General features: G+C 40.8%; 1 protein-coding gene across 1 annotated transcript in view; it reads left to right on the top strand.

The window, feature by feature from the left end:
* Window positions 1-19,022, top strand: part of fbxo10 (F-box protein 10) — a 115,804-nt gene that overhangs the window by 57,270 nt on the left and 39,512 nt on the right. The window contains exons 4-7 of the mRNA XM_073024100.1: window positions 6,610-6,759; window positions 7,550-7,686; window positions 9,507-9,577; window positions 16,790-16,942. Coding sequence (XP_072880201.1) covers window positions 6,610-6,759; window positions 7,550-7,686; window positions 9,507-9,577; window positions 16,790-16,942 — 511 coding nt within the window. The remainder of the gene's footprint in view (window positions 1-6,609; window positions 6,760-7,549; window positions 7,687-9,506; window positions 9,578-16,789; window positions 16,943-19,022) is intronic.

The following is a 19,022-nucleotide window of genomic DNA, read 5'->3' as shown; positions in this document are numbered from 1 at the left end:
ACTGGTTCTGTAATTGAGGCCAGGAGTGCATCTAATTTATTTGCACAGGTTACAGGAGACCCTATGCTTCTGGTATTTAAGTTTTTATGAGATGATGTATTGAGAGAATCAAATTCATGATAACATTGGTGATTTGTTCAGGATATTCAATTACTGAAATTGGAATAACGTTAAAAGTAGTGCTATTGACAAGATACTGTAGAGGAAGAATTTAGACAGTGCCACCAGATGCGTGCTTCTGGATGTTTTAGGTCAATTTTATGTTGTTAGGAACAGTTTGAAATCGTGTGTAGGATTTACTGGGTATAATGATTCAGATTATTTGAACAAGCTTATGAGAGCAACACTGTTTCAAAAAGAGACATCATTAAATTTGGAACACTGGTAAAGAGGAATTACTGCTCAGAGAGAAAGATGCCCAATATACACCATTGAGTTACAGTCAAATAGGTAAGTGGATCTTTGCACTCAGTGGCTACTTTATTAGTTACCTTCAAGGCCCGTCTTGTTGTTCATTCAGAGATGCTGTTCTGCCCACTGCTTTTCTAACACGTGGTTACTGTCATCTTCTGTCGGCTTGAACCAGTCTGGCCATTCTCCCCTGACTTCTCTCATTAACAAGGTATTTCTACCCGCAGGACTGCTGCTCATTGGATTTTTTCTTTTGTTTTATGCATTATTTCTGTAAACTCAAGAAATTGATGTGTTTAAAAAAAAATCAGTCAATCCCAGGAGATCAGCAATTTCTGAGATACTCAAACCACCCTGTCTGTCACCAACCATCATTCCATGGTCAGTGTCACTTGGGTCACATTTCTTCCCCATTCTGATATTTGGTCTGAACAACTCAACTTCTTGATTATGTCTACATGCTTTTATGCATCGAGCTGTGGCCACATGATTGACTGATGGGATATTTGCATCACCAAGCAGGTATAACTAATAAAGTGACTGAGTGAATAAAACAAGAAGTTGAGTTGGTAATAAAATTGCCTCGAAGTTGGACTCTGTGGTTTGAGGTCTCATTCCAGGTTGAATGCATCTTTTAATCATACAAGCACTGCATATTTGGAAGTGCCTTCTTTCAGATGAAGCATTAACAAAGGCTTCATCAATGTAGTGGAAGATGATTTTTCCTTTAAAAGTAAATTCATTCATGAAGCATTTTAGGATATTCTGAAGATGTGAAAGTGCTCCATAAAGGTAGATTGATTCTGTCTCTAATTTCTGGCCATTGGAGGGAAAAAACAATTTTGACCGAAGTATTTCAACTAAATCCTCAATTATTCATCTTTTTCCCTCATTTCCCAGTCTTTAATGTCTTCATATTTGTGATGATATTTTGACTTGAACCTTTTATTTTTTAAAAAAAGGATTAGGCTGGAGGGTTTTGACAGGTATTTTAATGCAGAGTCCTTTATGAACTTAGAATTGCACCCCATCTTTTATACCCTACTAAGTGGGTCTTCCAAATGGTTCCACTTATTATCAGAGAATATACACAGAATACAATCTGAAATACTTGTCTTAGCAGAAATCCACAAAAAACAGAACCCCAAAAGAAAGAAAAATGTTAAAACACCCCTCCTTGCTCAAGCAGCAGCAATCATCAACCTTCCCCTCTCCCCCACCCGTTTCAGCACAAAAGCATCAAAGCCCACCACCCGCCCAGCAACAGCAAAGCACTCAGAGAGACCATGATCTGCAGTCAACAAAAGACTATTGTTTACCCGACAGTTCGACATGCCGACGGCCCTCTCTTTTTCACTGACAAAGAACAGAGAGATATCACCCATTTCAGCAAAAGGGGAAACTTAATCGCTATTTCAGTTTTACAGTCTGCTGTGCCACTTTTTTATTCAGAGTTTCCCAATGTGAGAATCAGCAGCAAACTCACCCCACCTCCCCCCATCGAGAGAAAGAAAGAGTGATGGAGGCAGAGTTTAGGAGGAATGATGGCGCCTGACGGCAACTCCTTTGCTTGCATCTTCAGAAACAGCTCTATTTCTACCTTTGATATCTTTATTTTTCCCTTTCAGGGTTCTTTTGAAGACCCTGATCTGGAGTTACATGCAGGCTTCGGTTCTTTGCGGGAATGGGACCTGTTCTCGGGGTTCCACGACTAGCTGTTATTCAACATGCCAAGGGTTTGGCCTGAGAATCTCGATTGTGTTCGGAAGCCTAAGATCTTGGGCTCTGGAGACAGGCAGATCGAGGGCCGGCGTCACGGCAGGAGACCCGTGTGTCGTCGGAGAGACTGGAAAATCTTTTGCTGTGGGCCTGAAGACCCGAGGTCTTTGCGATCTTCAGACACAGAGCTTGGAAAAAGCAACGAAACGGACTTTTAACATCATAAACCAGCGGGTTGTTGTTATATCTCCCGTTCACAGTGAAAATGAGGGACACCTCCCTCTCCCTTGCCAGGGAGAGAGAGAACCTGTGGGTTGTCAAATTTCGGATGAAAGGCAAAGCCTTTGGGGTAACTTTAGTCTGTGTCTTTGCTATTGCTTAGCACACGCTTGGGCTCAGTGACGGTACCGATGTGCGTTTTTTTGCTGGTGGGGGGAGGGGGATTGTTGCTCCGCTTATATGTGGGAGGGGGCAGTTGGGGGGGGATTTTCGGGTTCTCACATTTAACTGTTGTTCATTCCCTGGGGCACTCCTCTGTTTTCTTGGATGTTTGCGATGAAAAGACCATTTCAGGATGTATATTGCATACATTTCTGACATTAAATTTGACCTTTGAATATGACTGCTCAGCTGGAGACTTCCATCCATACATCAGCCGCAGTGAAATCCTGATGTTCCTTCTCCTGCAAACCCTCAATTCGGCAACACTGGCCTGGAATCAGTCGTCCACAGGGCTACACCCTGGAGGCTCCATCTTCCAAGCTGCGCCTGGAGAATGTTGGAAAACAGTCATCCGACGAGTTCCAGGAGTGGGAACTCATCCACTGTCAAAAACAACGTAGTTTGAGTGCCAATTGCAGATCAGGACCTAAATAGAACCACAACCACCTAGAAAAGGAAAGAAAAAAGACATTAAAGAGGAGTTTAAACTGCTTTTACAGATGAGTTTGAAGAGACAGCCACTTGGCATCATCTTAACTCTGCGCACAGTCCATCTCATTTGTTTCTTTAACTGCTTTGTTAACATATTCAGCCACTAAACATTTATATATAATTGCCTGCAAGTACCCCTGGCCTACACCTGCTCCTATTTCTTATGTATCTAATTTAAAAAGGTATTATCTCTTCCTTTTGCCTCTACTTACTTCTTGACACCCCTCACCTCAACTGTTCTGTGTTGCATTTCATTTCCCATATCTGTCAATCTAAGGAGATGCCTCTGACAAGGTGCCAAACTCAACATTGTTCAATAATATCAGAATCAGGCTTATTATTACTGACATATTTCAGCAAATTTGTTGTTTTGCATCAGCAGTACAGTGCAATACATAAAATTCACTAATTAGAATATACAACAAATAAAGAGTGCAAAAAGAGAGCAAAACAGTGAGTTAGCTTTCAATGGGCTGTTCAAGAATCTGATGGTGGAGGGGAAGAAGCTGTTCCTAAAACACTGAGTGTGCATCTTAGACTCCTGTATCATCTTTCTGGTAGCATGAAAAGAGGGGATGTCCTAGATGGTAAGAGTCTTTCATGGTGGATGCCTACTTCTTGAGACAACATCTTTTGAAGATGTCCTCGATAGCAGGGAGGTAAGTGCCCATAATAGAGATAATCTCCTCAAACTCCAAATGAGATATAGCCACTGGCATGCCTTGTTTGTAATTGCATCAGTAAGTTAGGCCCAGGATCAATCTTGAGAAACTGCTCATCCTTTCCACTTCTGATCTCTTGATAAGGACTGATATATGTTCCCCCAACTTCCCCTTTCTGAAGTCCACAATCAATTCCTCAGTCCCAATGAGGTTCAGTGCAAGGTGGTTGCAACTCCAGCTGATCTTTTCTCATTCGGGTACTCATCCTTGTCACTATCTGATATTTGTTATTCCTCTTTTTACTGCCTTGCAGTAATTGTTTTTGAAATTTTAGATCATCTAAATAATTTGAAATTATGTACTGTACACAAGTCTATAACTCATCAGTGTGCATTACAAGAGCTTTTTACTGTTCACTGGTAATTTTAGGATACCATGGTACAGTTGAGGTTTAACAAAAAATTGTGCTCATTACAAAATTTTTGCAAACACAATCCTGGTTACAGAGGCATTCTTTGCAGCTGATTTGAACATCCCTTTGCACTTTTATATGTTCTATTCATACATAAGATATTCTCATATTAGGCGTCTCGGGTCAGTTTTATCCAGCAAGCTGCCAATACCCAGAAACAGCTACAACTGCTGATGTGTGCAGGAAGGGGGTTTGGCAAGTTTGAAAAGGAAGAGTACTTTATTATCTCAACTATTCACAGTGTTTGACAACACAACAATCACATAAAAATTACAGCTGAACCAAAGAAATAGCTATTATGATAAGCAAAGACTACACCAAAGAGTTGGCTGTAAAGAAGGTCTGGAAGGAGGAGTATTTTATCAGGAAGAGAGTTTGACATCTGAAGGTGCAGCTGCCATACATAAAGGAAGAGTTTTTGATGTTCAAAGTACATTTATTATCAAAGTATGTATTCAGTATACAACCTTAACAAGGTGACGAGACAGTTTTTTTTGACAAAATGATGAGATTGATGAAGGTAGGGCAGTGGATGTTATCAAGCGAGGCTAATCCAGAAGATGAAGATACATGGAGTCTGTGGTGAATTGGCTGTTAGGATTCAGAACTGGCTAGAAGACAGAGGGTACTTGGTCAAGCTGGAGGTCTGTAATTAGTGGAGTTCTGCAGGGATCTGTGCTGGGACTTCTGCTTTTTGTGATGTATATAAATGACCTAGATGAAAATGTAGATGGTGGGTTGGTAAATTTGGAGATGATACTAAGATTGGTGGAATTGTTAATAGTGTAGAAGACTGGCAAAGAATACAGCGTGATATAGATCAGATGCAGATGTGGGTTTGCTTTTATTAGTCAGGGCACTGAGTTCAAAAGTCAGGAGGTTATCTTGCAAATTTATAAAACTCTGGTGAGGCCACATCTGGTGTACAATACTGGTTGCCCCACTATAGGTAGGATGTCGAGGCTTTGTAGAGGCTGTAGAAGAGGTTTACCAGGATGCTGCCTGGCTTAGAGGGCATGGGCTATCACGATTTCTTTGGAGTGGTGGAGGCTGAAGGGAGATCTGATAGAGATTTATGAGATACAGTGGACAGGGAGTATCTGTTTCCCAGGGTAGTAATGTCTAATACTAGACGACATACATTGAAGCTGAGAGGGAGTAGGTTCAAAGGGGATGGGAGGGGTAAGTTTTTTACTCAGATAGTGGTGGATGTCTGGAATGCGCTGCCTGGTTTGCTGGTAGAAGCAAGCATGTTAGAGGCTCTTAAGAGACATTTAGACAGGCACATGAATGTGAGGAAGATGGAGGGATATGAGCGTTGAGTAGGTAGGAGGGATTAGATTTGGGGGTTTTTTTGATTCACTTCTTAGCTTGTTTGGCGCAACATTGTGGGCTGGAGGGCCTGTTCATTCACTGTACTGTTCTATGTTCTTGAGATTCAAGTCCTTACAGGCAGCCTCTAAGCAAAGAAACCCAAAAGAACCCATTTTAAAAAAAACACCCAACACCCAATTTGCAGGGAAAAAAGTACAAATCGTGCAAACAATAAAAGCAAGTAAATGGCCTTCAGAACTGAAGTTTATGACAGAGAGTGTATCCAGACATGAAGCCACGGCCTCAGTTCAGCACAGAGCCAAGTAAGTGTTGCAGAGCAGCTAGCTGCACCGGCCCATATCACCACTGGCCTGACACCCTGGCTTGGCACTTAAATCATCATCCAAACATTGGGTTCTGTTGCTTCGATACGCCCTGGGCCTGGACCCTGCTGCCTCAATTTGGCCTGTACCCGACCTTTCCAATTTGGCCCAGAGCTTCAATCGATTGAACCTCAGGTCTTTACTTGCTCTGGGCAACAGGCATGCTGCCTCGACTTTGCCTTGCCTTGCCTCGGTTCTGCCACATCAAAACTCTTCCAAGTCCAAAGGGAAGATGCAGGCTATTGTTCTCAGTGATGGTTTACCAGAAAAGGTGTTAATAAAGTATTTAGTTGTTTCCTTTGTTTTATTTGCCACCGATAAGTAATCGCAGAGCTTTTCCAGCATCATCTTAAACCAGCCTTTTTATATAGTTTATGAGTTCTCACTGGGTTATAAGACTGAAATGGTTTTGGAGAGGGGACCTTGGTTTAAAATATTATGTAAGAGATGGCTCTTGTTGGAGTTCAGCACAGTGAGGCACTGATGCCAACCTGGATCACGGGCTTAAATTACTGGCACTAGAAACAATAACCTTCTGAATTGGGTGTGAGAGGGCTTTCATTTAGTCAAAACTGACTCTGCTGGATTTTCACTAAATTAATGTATTGATACAGAATGTAGTTAATAACTTGTTATCATGATAATTCTTGTGTTTTATTGTTAATAAAATATCCTCACATTAGTGGCTAGCAATAATCCTGACTTTCTTCCTTAGATTATAATGATAAAGAATGAAATTAGTCAATGTAAAGCATCAGGAATCTTTTTACGACTGGAGGCAGGAGGTTTAATCGCAGATAACAACATCCATTCCAATTCAGAGGCTGGTATTGATATCCGGAAGGGAGCGAATCCATTAATATTGGTAATTAATACTTGATATTGTGTGATTCTTTGTTTCCATTGCTTTTTGTATTGAATCAATGTTAATAGTATTTGATCTTAAGCAGAAATTATTTAACCTGTTTTGTCAGATTTATTTTCAAGTATGTAAGAATATTTTGCTTGTTATTTATGATTTTGTGTGGTGTTGTATTGCAGACAAATCTAATTCTATATCATATGATATTTGGAAGAATTACCCTGGATAGTGACTGGCCACGGGAACCAATAGGCTTTGAGGCTCTTTGTTAACGCCTTCACAACTGACTTGAAAAACAATTTTGCTTGTGTTGTGTAGCAGGGACATGAGACACAGCAGATGCTGGAACCTGGAGCGAAAAAGAAACGAGCTGGAGGAGCTCACTTGGTGATATTGTAGGGTTTTGACCCAAAATGTCAACAATTTCATTCCTCCCACAGATGCTGCGTGACCCACTGGGTTCCTTCAGCATGTTGTTACTTGCTTGCTTTTAATTTAAATGCACACTGTAGGAACATTCTAATATCCCTATTCTCCCACCATTATTCCTTGTTTCATGTGTACCCTAAATGTGTTCCATTCTGGCATTGACAGTATGCCTTTCAATGATTCTTCATGAAGGTTTAATCAATGAGTTTTTGGAGCCCTTATCAGAACTAATTTGTAATGGCCAAAAATTCATTTAGTTAAGGCTTTGTATCTTTGGAAGAAACAGCACAGAGAGCTCAAAGTGATACTATTCAACCAATGCCACTCATTTATGGTGTTTATCCCTTTTTAATTTGCTCTTCAGTGCAACCAGATACACAGTGGCCATCGTTCAGGAATTGTTGTGCTTGGGAATGGAAAAGGCATTATTCGCAGTAATCGTATCTATGGAAATAAAGAAGCTGGGATCTATATTTTGTATAATGGAAACCCAGTGGTAAGGTGAGTAATCCAATAATATGTGTCCCTTTCAGCTTCTTTCGCTTTGTTCCTGATCTCTTGAACACTGCTCTGATTCCAGAGTCTGTGTAGTGTCAGATTGCTATTGTAGATATGTTCTTGCATGATCTGGAGTTTCTTTAAAGCAAATTTACAGTGTTTCAGATTTTCTCTTATTGCTTAGTACTTAGTGTGCAAATATCAATATCATATTTTTCTTGCAAATAAATACTGAACCAACAAATCTCCAGCTGCATTACCTGTTTTCTGTACATCATAAATAGTTCAATGTAATCTGCACAAGATGTGTTCTTGTTTTCTTTCCACCTACTGTTCAAGTACCAGAGTAAAGATACGATGTGCATTTAGATCTGTGGCAAAGTCTGGGAGTCTTAATGATAGCCATTCTACTGAATTTTCCTGGATGTTTTAAAGCATTGATATTTTCTTGTTTGGAAAAGATGCAATGGTATACAGTCGGCCGTCCTTATCCGCGAGTTCCACGTGCACGAATTCAACCAACCGCGAATCGAGAAAACCCGGAAGTGCTCTTCCAGCACTTGTTGTTCGAGCATGTACAGACTTTTTTTTCTTGTCATTATTCCCTAAACAATGCAGTATAACAACTATTTGACATAGCATTTACATTGTATTAGGTATTATAAGTAATCTAGAGATGATTTAAAGTGTACGGGAGGATGTGTGTGGGTTATCGTGGATCAGGATCAAAAAGAAATTAGAAGTTCTCTTACTAAGTAAGTCAGAAAAGGTACATCTGGTATTATTTAGCGCCAGTTAGTCTTAGTATATAGTATCGTCTTAGTATATAGTATATATTTTACCTTTCTATGCATATAAAACACTTAAGAGCATATGTTTCAACACCGGGCTCGGGAACAGAAGTTCCCAAGTTCGATCCAGTGACAGATCGCTTCCGAGGGCGCTCTCCATCCGTGCCGGGTTGATGTGGAGGATCAAAAACCCAAAACCCAATAATTAAACCATTGCATTACTAGTAATATTGTAGCTTTCATCAGAGCAGGGCCTTTCTCACTTTATCCTTTAAAATTGTTCTGATTGTTGACTGACTGTGGCCTAACGCTTCCGATCGCTTTATTATTGCCACTTTATTTTCAATCGTGATCGTTTTCGTGAACAGAAACACTGCGGATTCAGAGCTGCGCCGCTGGGTCCTAATGTCCACCGCTCCGAGACAGGTTAAATAAGGTCTGGGGTTCCACTGGGTCCTAAGGTCCACCGCACTGAGACAGGTTAAATAAGGGACTTGAACATCCGCGAATTTTGGTATCCGCGAGGGGTCCCGGAACCAATCGCTTGCGGATAAGGAGGGCCGACTGTATTCCCAAACTGAGTTCTGACTTGGATACGGAATAGTTATTTATAAAAAATAACAATGAATTATTTCTTGAGATAATAAAGCATAACATAAGCACAAGTCATAAAATTTTCCTTCAGAAATAGTGATACAAAGAAGAAATTCACGCAGCTGATAAGTTTGTTCAGTACCATATTTCCTGCAGCCTGGGTTGGGGCTGAAATACATAATTGTTTCTAAGACGTTCTCAGTTTTGGAAAGGTGACATGTAGATGGAAGCTCTTATTCACTTGCTCGGTCAATTTGCCCAGTGTCATGATTCAGATGAGAAACATCTAAAGGAGGAAGAAAAAAGTGTCTATGAAGGAATCCAGGTATATTCCAGTAGTTACTATGCAGGTGAAATAGAAAATTCCACTCTCCAAGCAAATAAAATAAGTACCACCTAATTGTGTATGTATTTAGCTGGTCATCTGTCTTATTACAGTGGAAATCACATCTATCAAGGACTTGCTGCAGGTGTTGCAGTGAATGAAAATGGAAGGGGCCAAATATTAGGTTAGTATGAAACTTTACAATTTGTAAAGCACTGGACATTTTTAACCAGACATATAGTGCCTATAAAAAGTATTCACCCACCTTGGAAATTTTTATGTTTTATTGTTTTACAACATGGAATCACAGTGGATTTAATTTGGCTTTTTTTTTGACATGATCAAAAGAAGAATCAGGTTTATTATCACCGGCATGTGATGTGAAATTTGTTAACTGAGCAGCAGCAGTTCAATGCGATACATAAAATAGAAGATTTTTAAAAATTAAATAAAAATAATAATAATAAATAAGTAAATCAATTACAGTATATATACCGTAAATTCTGGACTACAGAGCGCACCTGATTAAAAGCCGCACGCTCTAATTTTAGAAAGAAAATCAATTTTGTACTTGTACAGGCCGCACCGGATTTTAAGCCGCAGGTGTCCCACGTTGTAATATGAGATATTTACACAGAAAGATATTACACGTGAGGATTTTTTAACTTTTAATTAAATCCGTATGGTAACATAAACAAATACATATTGCAAATGCTTTTTCTCGAACAGTGCCTGTAACACAGCTACTTTTAAATATACATACGTATCGGTAACACACAAATTACGTTGCATATACTTTTTTACTGAACAGTGCACGAACAACATTCCAATATCTCCTAACGACTGGTAAAAAAAATATATATACTGCAGCCTACCAGGAAAAGTTATTGATCGCCTTCTTCATCTTCCTCCTGCGCACTAAAACCATCAAAGTCCTCTTCTTCAGTGTCCGAATTGAACAACCTCAGGATCTCGTCATTCACTTCAGTCTCTTCGTTGTCGCTCTCACTTGAGCGCACGCGGTCCTCTTCATCACGCAGCAGTCCAGCCTTTCGAAACCCGTTGGTGATGGTGGATGTTGTGACACGGCTCCACGCATTTAGGATCCACTGGCAGACTTGTGTTAAAGATGCTCTTCGCATGCGGCCTGTTTTGGTAAAGGATTTCTCGCCGCTCGTCATCCAAGTCTCCCACTCAACGCGCAGCGCCACTTTAAATGCCCGGTTCACGCTGATGTCCAGTGGCTGCAAATACTTTGTGGTGCCCCCAGGAATCACAGCTGGAATTGAGTTTGTACTCTTGATGGCAGCTTTCACTGAATCTGTTATATGGGCCCTCATGCTGTCCATAACGAGCAATGCTTTTTTTCTGTGAAAAAATCCCCCTGGTCGCTTGGCGTAGCACTCTCTCAGCCAATCCTTCATTAGACTCTCCATCATCCAACCTCTCTTATTGACTTTCACTATGATTTCTTTTGGGAATTTTTCCTTTGGCATTGTCAGCCGCTTAAAAATCACCATCGGTGGAAGCTTTAGTCCGGATGCTGTGCAGCTCAGAACACAAGTAAAATGCGTTCTCTCATGGCCACTTGTTTTCAGTGTGATGGACAAGTCACCTTTTTTATTAACAGTCCGAGTGAGAGGCAGGTCAAACGTCAAAGGTACTTCATCCATATTTATGATATCATCTGGCCCGATGGAATTCTCCACTATCTTTGTTTGAGTGAATGTGCGGAAGTTAGCAAGTTTTTCCTCGTGGTCGGGAGGGAGCTGCTGACACAGAGTCGTGCGTACCCTGACGGACAGGCCTTTTCGTCTCATAAATCTAAAACACCACGATGGCCCACCTCTAAAATCTTCGATTTTCATTTTGGTGGTGATTGCTTTAGCCTTCAGTCTGATCTGCACGGTGGAAACACCGCAGCCGCCTGCTCTCTGTGTGTTAACCCAGTCTTCAAGAAAGTTTTCAAGTTCGGGCCATCTGCTATGATTACCTCTGAAAGCTTTTGTCGTCTTTTTGCATTGACTCAGTTCTTCACGCTGGCATCTCCACCGTCTCACCATCGATTCATTTATGCCAAGATTATGTGCAGCAGCTCGATTTCCTTCTTCAACCGCCAGATTGATCGCCTTTAACTTAAAAGCTGCATCATATGCTTTTCTTCGAGTGTTTTCCATGTTGATAAGGGTGAGTACAAATAACTGATTTACAATAATTTAATTGTGAAAGTGCGCTTGATTTATCGTACAATTTCATTGGACCTCTGTGAACTACTCATCAATTTTATTGGTCTACTGTTACGAGGCAAAATGTTTTTGGCGGCATGGAAAAAAAACATGCATTAGCCGCACCGTAGTATAGGCCGCAGTGTTCAAAGCGTGGGGAAAAAAGTAGCGGCTTATAGTCCGGAATTTACGGTATATATATTGAATAGATTAAAAAATATGCAAAAATCAGAAATACTGTATGTTTAAAAAAAGTGAGGTAGTGTCAAAGGGTTCAATGTCCATTTAGGAATTGGATGGCGGAGGGGAAAAGGTTGTTCCTGAATTGCTGAGTGTGTGCCTTCAGTCTTCTGTACTTCCTACCTGATGGTAACAGTGAGAAAAGCGCATACCCTGGGTGCTGGAGGTCCTTAATAATGGAAGCTGCCTTTCTGAGACACCGCTCCTTGAAGATGTCCTGGGTACTTTGTTGGCTAGTGCCCAAGATGGAGCTGACTAGATTTACAATCCTCTGAAGCTTCTTTCGGTCCTGTGCAATAGCCCACCCCCCCATACCAGACAGTGATGCAGCCTGTCAGAATGCTCTCTGTGGTACATCTATAGAAGTTTTTGAGTGTATTTGTTGACATGCCAAATCTCTTCAAAATCCTAATGAAGTTTTGCTTATCTTATACCTACATTGATATGTTGGGACTAGGTTAGATCCTCAGAGATCTTGACACCCGCTTGAAACTGCTCACTCTCTCCACTTCTGATCCTTCTATGAGGATTGGTATGTGTTCCTTTATCTTACCATTCCTGAAGTTCACAATCAGCTCTTTTGTCTTACTGCCATTGACTGCCAGGTTGTTGCTGTGGCACCACTCCACTAGTTGGCATATCTCACTCCTGTACGCCCTGTCGTCACCACCTGAGATTCTACCAACAATGGTTGTATTGTCAGCAAATTTATAGATGGTATTTGAGCTATGCCTATCCACACAGTCATGTGTATACAGAGAGTAGAACAGTGGGCTAAGCACACACCTCTGAGGTGCGCCAGTGTTGATCATCAGCGAGGAGGATATGTTATCACCAATCCGCACAGGTTGTGGTTTTCCCATTAGGAAGCCAAGGGTCTAATGGCAGAGGGAGGTACAGAGGCCCAGGTTCTGCAACTTCTCAATCAGGATTGTGGGAATGATGGTATTAAATGCTGAGCTATAGTCGATGAACAGCACCCTGACGTAGGTGTTTGTGTTGTCCAGGTGATCTAAAGCCTTGTGGAGAGCCATTGAGATTGTGTCTGCCATTAACCTATTGTGGCGATAGGCAAATTGCAGTGGGTCCAGGTACTTGCAGAGGCAGGAGTTCAGTCTAGTCATAACCAACCTCTCAAAGCATTTCATCATTGTCGATGTGAGTGTTACCGGGCGATAATCATTTAAGCAGCTAACATTGTTCTTCTTAGGCACTGGTATAATTGTTGCCTTTTTGAAGCAAGTGGGAACTTCCGCCCGTAGCAGTGAGAGGTTGAAAATGTCCTTGAATACTCCCACCAGTTGGTTGGCACAGGTTTTCAGAGCCTTACCAGGTACTCCATCGGGACCTTCCACCTTGCGAGGGTTCACTCTTTAAAGACAGCCTAACATCTGCCTCTGAGATAGAAATCACAGGATCATCAGGTGCAGCAGGGATCTTCACAGCTGTAGTTGTGGTCTCCCTTTCAAAGCGGGCATAGAAAGCGTTGAGTTCATCTGGTAGTGAAGTATTGCTGCCATTTATGCTAATGGGTTTTGCTTTGTAGGAAGTAATGACCTGCAAACCCTACCAGAGTTGCAATGCATCAATGCATCATTGTCGCCTCCAGCCTCATTCGAAAATGTGTCAATGTTGTGTCAAAGTGAAAACAGATCTCTACAAAGTGATCTAAATTAATTGCAAATGTAAAAGACAAAAGTAATTGATAGCTTAAGTATTCACCTCCTTAAATATGACACACCAGATCATCACCGGTGCAGCCAATTGGTTTTAGAAGTCAAATAATTAGTTAAACTGTCCTAGCTATATATAGACCTGTGTGCAGTCAAGGTGTTTCAATTGATTGTAGTAAAAATGCAACTGTATTTGGAAGGTCCAACTGCTGGTGAGTCAGTATCCTGGCAAAAGCTACACCATGAAGACAAAAGAGCACTCCAAGCAACTCTACGAAAAGGTTATTGAAAAGCCCAGATCAGGGGAGGGATACAAGAACATTTACAAGTTGCTGAGTACAGTTGAGTCAATCATCAGGAAATGGAAAGAATATGGCACAGCTATAAATCTGCCCAAAGCAGACCATCCTCAAAAACTGAGTGACCATGCAAGAAGAGGGAGGTCACCATACAAGCTTCAGTTGTTGAGATAGGAGAGACTGCGCATACAACTGTTGCCCGGGTGCTTCACCAGGCACAGCTTTATGGGAAAGTGACAAAGAAAAATCCACTGTTGGGAAGAAAACTCACATTTGCCAGAAGGCATGTGGCAGACTCTGAAGTCAGCTAGAAGGTGGTTCTATGGTCTGATGAAACCAAACTTGAGCTTTTTGGCCATCAGACTAAGTGCTATGTTTGGTGAAAACTAAACACCACACATCACTGTGAAGCATGGTGGTGGGGATGTTTCACAGTAGCAGGCCCTTGAAAGCTTGTGACGATAGAGGGCAAAATTAATGCAGCAAAATACAGGGACATCCTGGAGGAAGACTTGATGAAGTCTGCAAAAGAACTGAAACTTGGGAGAAGATTTGTTTTCCAACATTACAATAACTCCAAGCATAAAGCCAAAGCTACATAGGAATGGCTTAAAAAACAACAAAGCTAATGTCCTGGAGTAGCTAAGTCAAGAGTCCAGACTTCAATCCAATTGAGTATTTGTGCCTGGACTTGAAAAATGCTGTTCACTCACAATCCCCATGCAATCTGACAGAGCTTGAGTAGGGTTGTAAAGAAGAATGGGAAAAATCGCAGTGTACAGATGTTCAGAGCTAATAGAGATCTATCCAAACAGACTCAAGGCTGTAATTGCTGCCAAAGGTGCATCTACTAAATACTGATTTGAAGGGGGTGAATACATATGCAATTGATTATTTTGTGTTTTAAATTTTTAATTAATTTAGATCACTTTGTAGAGATCTGTTTTTACTTTGACATGAAAGAGTGTTTCTCTGTTGATCAGTGTCAAAAAAGCCAAATTAAATCCACTGTGATTCAATGTTGTAAAACAATAAAACATTAAAACATCCAAGGGGGAGTGAATAATTTTTTATAGGCACTGTAAATATTTAAATAAAGCACCCTGGTGCAATATTTGTTGTAAGAAATTGGGTACTTTCTGCAGTATTATAAAACAGATAAATTTATCTGGCTTAATACTGGAAAGCATTCTGAAATCCAATTTATGAACTATAAGAAATGCCTGGGTTCCGATTCGATATTCACAAACTTTTCAAAAGCCAGATTCATTAGAACTATGTGTTGTTTAAGATTTCCAGCATCTGCATGTGTCTCTGGTGTTTGTCTCCTAATGAAGGGCCTCAGTCCAAAATGTTGACTGTTTATTCCTCTTGACAGATGCTGCCTGAGCTGTTGAGTTCCTCCAGTATTTTGTGTGTAGTACTCTTTCCCCAGACTACTTCCATTTATACTTTATGTTCCTAAATGAGATTTCCCCACCTCCTCATTCTTCTAAAATCCAGCGAGTACAAGCCCAGAACCATCAAACGCTCCTCAGACATTAACCCTTTCATTCCCAGGATAATCTTTATGTACCTTCTCTGGACACTGTGCAATGGCAGCACATCCTCTTAGGTACGGGGCTCGAAATTGCTCATAATACACCCAAGTGCCGCCTAGCCAATGCCTTATAAATTCTCAGTATTGCATCCTTGCTTTTATATTTTGGTCCTCTTAAAACAAATGCAGACAATGTATTTGCCTTCCTTTACTATTGACTCAGTCTGCAAGTTAACCTCTAGGGATTCCTGCACAAGGACTCCCAGGTCCTTTTAAACCTCTGATTTGTGAATTTTCTCCCCTTTTAGAAAATAGTCTACACTTGTATTCCTTCTGTTAAAGTACATAACTATGCACTTCACTACAAGATATTCCATCTGTCACTTCTTTGTCTATTTCTCTGTCCTTCCTGAACACTGCCTGCCCCTCCACCTATGTTCGTATCATCCACAAACTTGGCCAAAAAAGCCATCAATTCCGTTATCCAAATCATTGATATATAACATAAAAAGAAACAATACCAACATCAACCCCTGCAGAACGCCATTAGTCACTGCAGCCATCCAGAAAAGACCTCTTTTAGTCCCACTCTTTGCCTTCTGTCACTCAGCCAATCTTCAATCCATCTTTCCTGTATTACCAAGGACTTTTATCTTGTTTAACAGCTTCATGTATGGCACTTTGTCATAGGCCTTCTGAAAATCCGTTGGCAGAGGGATCAAAAACTAAGGGATATAAAAAAGGCAAAAGTGAGGAAAAACATCTCTACGCAGAATGTGATTGGAATGCACTGCAAGATAGCAGTGGTGGTGCATGCAGTTGTAGTGTTCAAAGGGAAGCTGGGTCAATATCTGATGGGAAAGTCTTGCAAGGTCTAAGGTGAAGGTAATTTAAAGTACAATTACTGGTGATGGAGCACATGAAACTAGGAGACTGCAGATGGGCAGGATCTGAACTGCAAAGAGATTTGGAAGAGTTCACAGTTATAGGGGTTTACCTTTCTGTTTGCAATTTTACAAACTGTTGATTTTGGAGAGGGAGAATTGTTGTGTCCTTGCAGTGGTCACAGCCTTCAGAAAAGGAGCAAAGACTTTGAAGAACGTTAGAGGGTTTATAAAAAGTTACCGAGATGGGCTTGGATGTTTAAATGACACAGTGCAGTACTATGCACCTTGATTACTAAACCATTCCTAATTTGATGTAATATATAGTTCTGTATGGCGATACGATGCCAATTTATGCTGAGTCTCAACCCCTGTTGTTACAGATGGATGTCAACAGTTAAACATTGCCAGTTCCATTATCAAATGACAGAAGGTGATTTTCAATTGATGAATGGATAGATTTTCCCATGGTGTGGTTTACTGTTTCATCCAGTCTTGTCGCTATTGTAATTATATGTGTTTCACTCCTTATTAGAAAATATTATACGTGAAAATCACTGGGGAGGTGCAGATATACGACGAGGAGGGGATCCCATTCTGAGAAACAATCTCATCTGCTATGGTTATTCTGATGGCGTTGTTGTGGGTGAACGAGGGAAAGGATTGATCGAAGGAAACAACATATATGGTAAGGAGTGTGGAGTGTTGTATTTCAGCTCATTAAATTTTTGTGGCCTGTGCAGTCAAACCTTCAACTAGGTTTACACTGGTTTGATTGCAAGTTACTTAAGTTTATTGAATTAAGATATCCTCTCTAATTAATAATATATCTAAGACCCAAAGCCATTACGTTCTATCTCTACACCTCTCTATCTTCTTCCTTTAAGTGGCTTCTTGAAATCTACGTCTCTGACCAAGCTTTGACCACCAGCCAAATACCACTTTTGTGGTAAAGCAACAAATATGTTTAATAATGTTAAGTATGTTATGATTTTCCATCTTTGTGTCTTGGGATGTCTAGCTACAGTATAGTATGGACTTTTTTGCATCTGTATTTCCTCGGGAGATGGACACAGTCTGTAGAAGTGGAGCAAAGCAACAGTGAGTTCATGGACTCTATACAGATTATAGATGAGAGGTGTTTACTGTCTTGAGGCAGATTAGGGTGGATAAATCCCAGGGTCTGACAAGGTGTTCCCTTGAATCATGTGAGAGGCAAGTACAGAAATTGCAAGGGCTCTAGCAGAGATATTTAAAACATCCTTAGCAGCAGGTGAAGTGCCGGAGGATTGGAGGGTAGCTAATGTTGTTCTGTTGTTTAAGAAAAGCTTTAAGAATAAGACAGGAGATTATAGGCTGGTGAGCCTGACACCAGTAGTAGTGGGAAAATTATTGGAATGTATTCTAAGGGACCAGATATGCAAGAATTTGGATAAACTGATTAGGGATAGTCAACATGGTTTTGTTCATGGTAGGTCATGTCTAACCAATCCTATAGAGTTTTTCAAGGAAGTTAACAGGAAAGTTAATGAAGTCAAGACAGTGGATGTTGTCTACATGGACTTCAGCAAAGCATTTGACAAGGTCCCACATGGGAAGTTGGTCAAGGTTCATTCACTTGGCTTTGAAGATGAGGTGGTAAATTGGATTAGACATTGGCTTTGCAAAAGAAGCCAGAGTGGTTGTGGATGGTTGCACCTCTGTCAGGAGGCCTGTGACTAGTGGTGTACTGCAGGGATCAGTGTTGGGTCCTTTGTTGTTTGTTATATATATATATATCAATGATCTGGATGATAATGTGGTAAACTGGATCAGCAAATTTGCGAATGACACCAAGATTAAGGTTGTAGTGGACAGTGAGGAAGACTATCAGAGCTTTCAGTGGGATCTGGACCAGCTGGAAAACTAGGCTGCAAAATAACAGTTGGAATTTAATACAGACCAGAGTGAGGTCTTTGGGAGGACAAACCAGAGTAGAACTTGCGTGGTGAGCAGTAGGGTACTAAGGAGTGTGGTAGAGGGACCTGGGAACACAGATCAATAATTCCTTGAAAGGAGAGTCACAGGTAGGTAGGGTCATAAAGACAGCTTTTGATACATTGGCCTTTGTAATTCATGTATTGAGTACAGGAAATGGGATGTTATGTTGAAATTGTACAGTGGCATGCAAAAGTTTTGGCACCCCTGGTCAAAATTTCTGTTGCAGTGAATAGTTAAGTGAGTAGAAGATGAACTGATCTCCAAAAGTCATAAAGTTAAAGATGAAAAGTTCTTTTCAACATTTTAAGCAAGTTTAGTGCATTATTTTTGTTTTGTACAATTTTAGAGTAGGGAAAAAAAGGAAAGGAGCACCATGCAAAAATTTGGGCACCCCAAGAGATTTGAGCGCTCAGATAACTTTTACCAAGGTCTCAGACCTTAATTAGCTTGTTAGGGCAAAACCTTTCCTGCGTCCTCACCACAAAATTCAGCGTCAGAAGTTTGCAAAGCAACATCTAAACAAGCCAGATGCATTTTGGAAACAAGTCCTGTGGACTGATGAAGTTAAAATATAACATTCTGGCCACAATGAGCAAAGGTATGTCTGGAGAAAAAAGAGTGCAGAATTTCATGAAAATAACACCTCTCCAACTGTTAAGCAGGGGGGTGGATCGATGATGCTTTAGGCTTGTGTTGCAGCCAGTGGCACAGGGAACATTTCACTGGTAGAGGGAAGAATGAATTCAATTAAATACCAGCAAATTCTGGAAGCAAACATTACACCGTCT

The sequence above is a fragment of the Hemitrygon akajei genome, chromosome 2 (assembly GCF_048418815.1).
Source record: "Hemitrygon akajei chromosome 2, sHemAka1.3, whole genome shotgun sequence".
Classification (NCBI taxonomy): domain Eukaryota; kingdom Metazoa; phylum Chordata; class Chondrichthyes; order Myliobatiformes; family Dasyatidae; genus Hemitrygon; species Hemitrygon akajei.
Note: the sequence above shows the minus strand (reverse complement) of the source record. Positions and strands in the feature narration are given on the sequence as shown.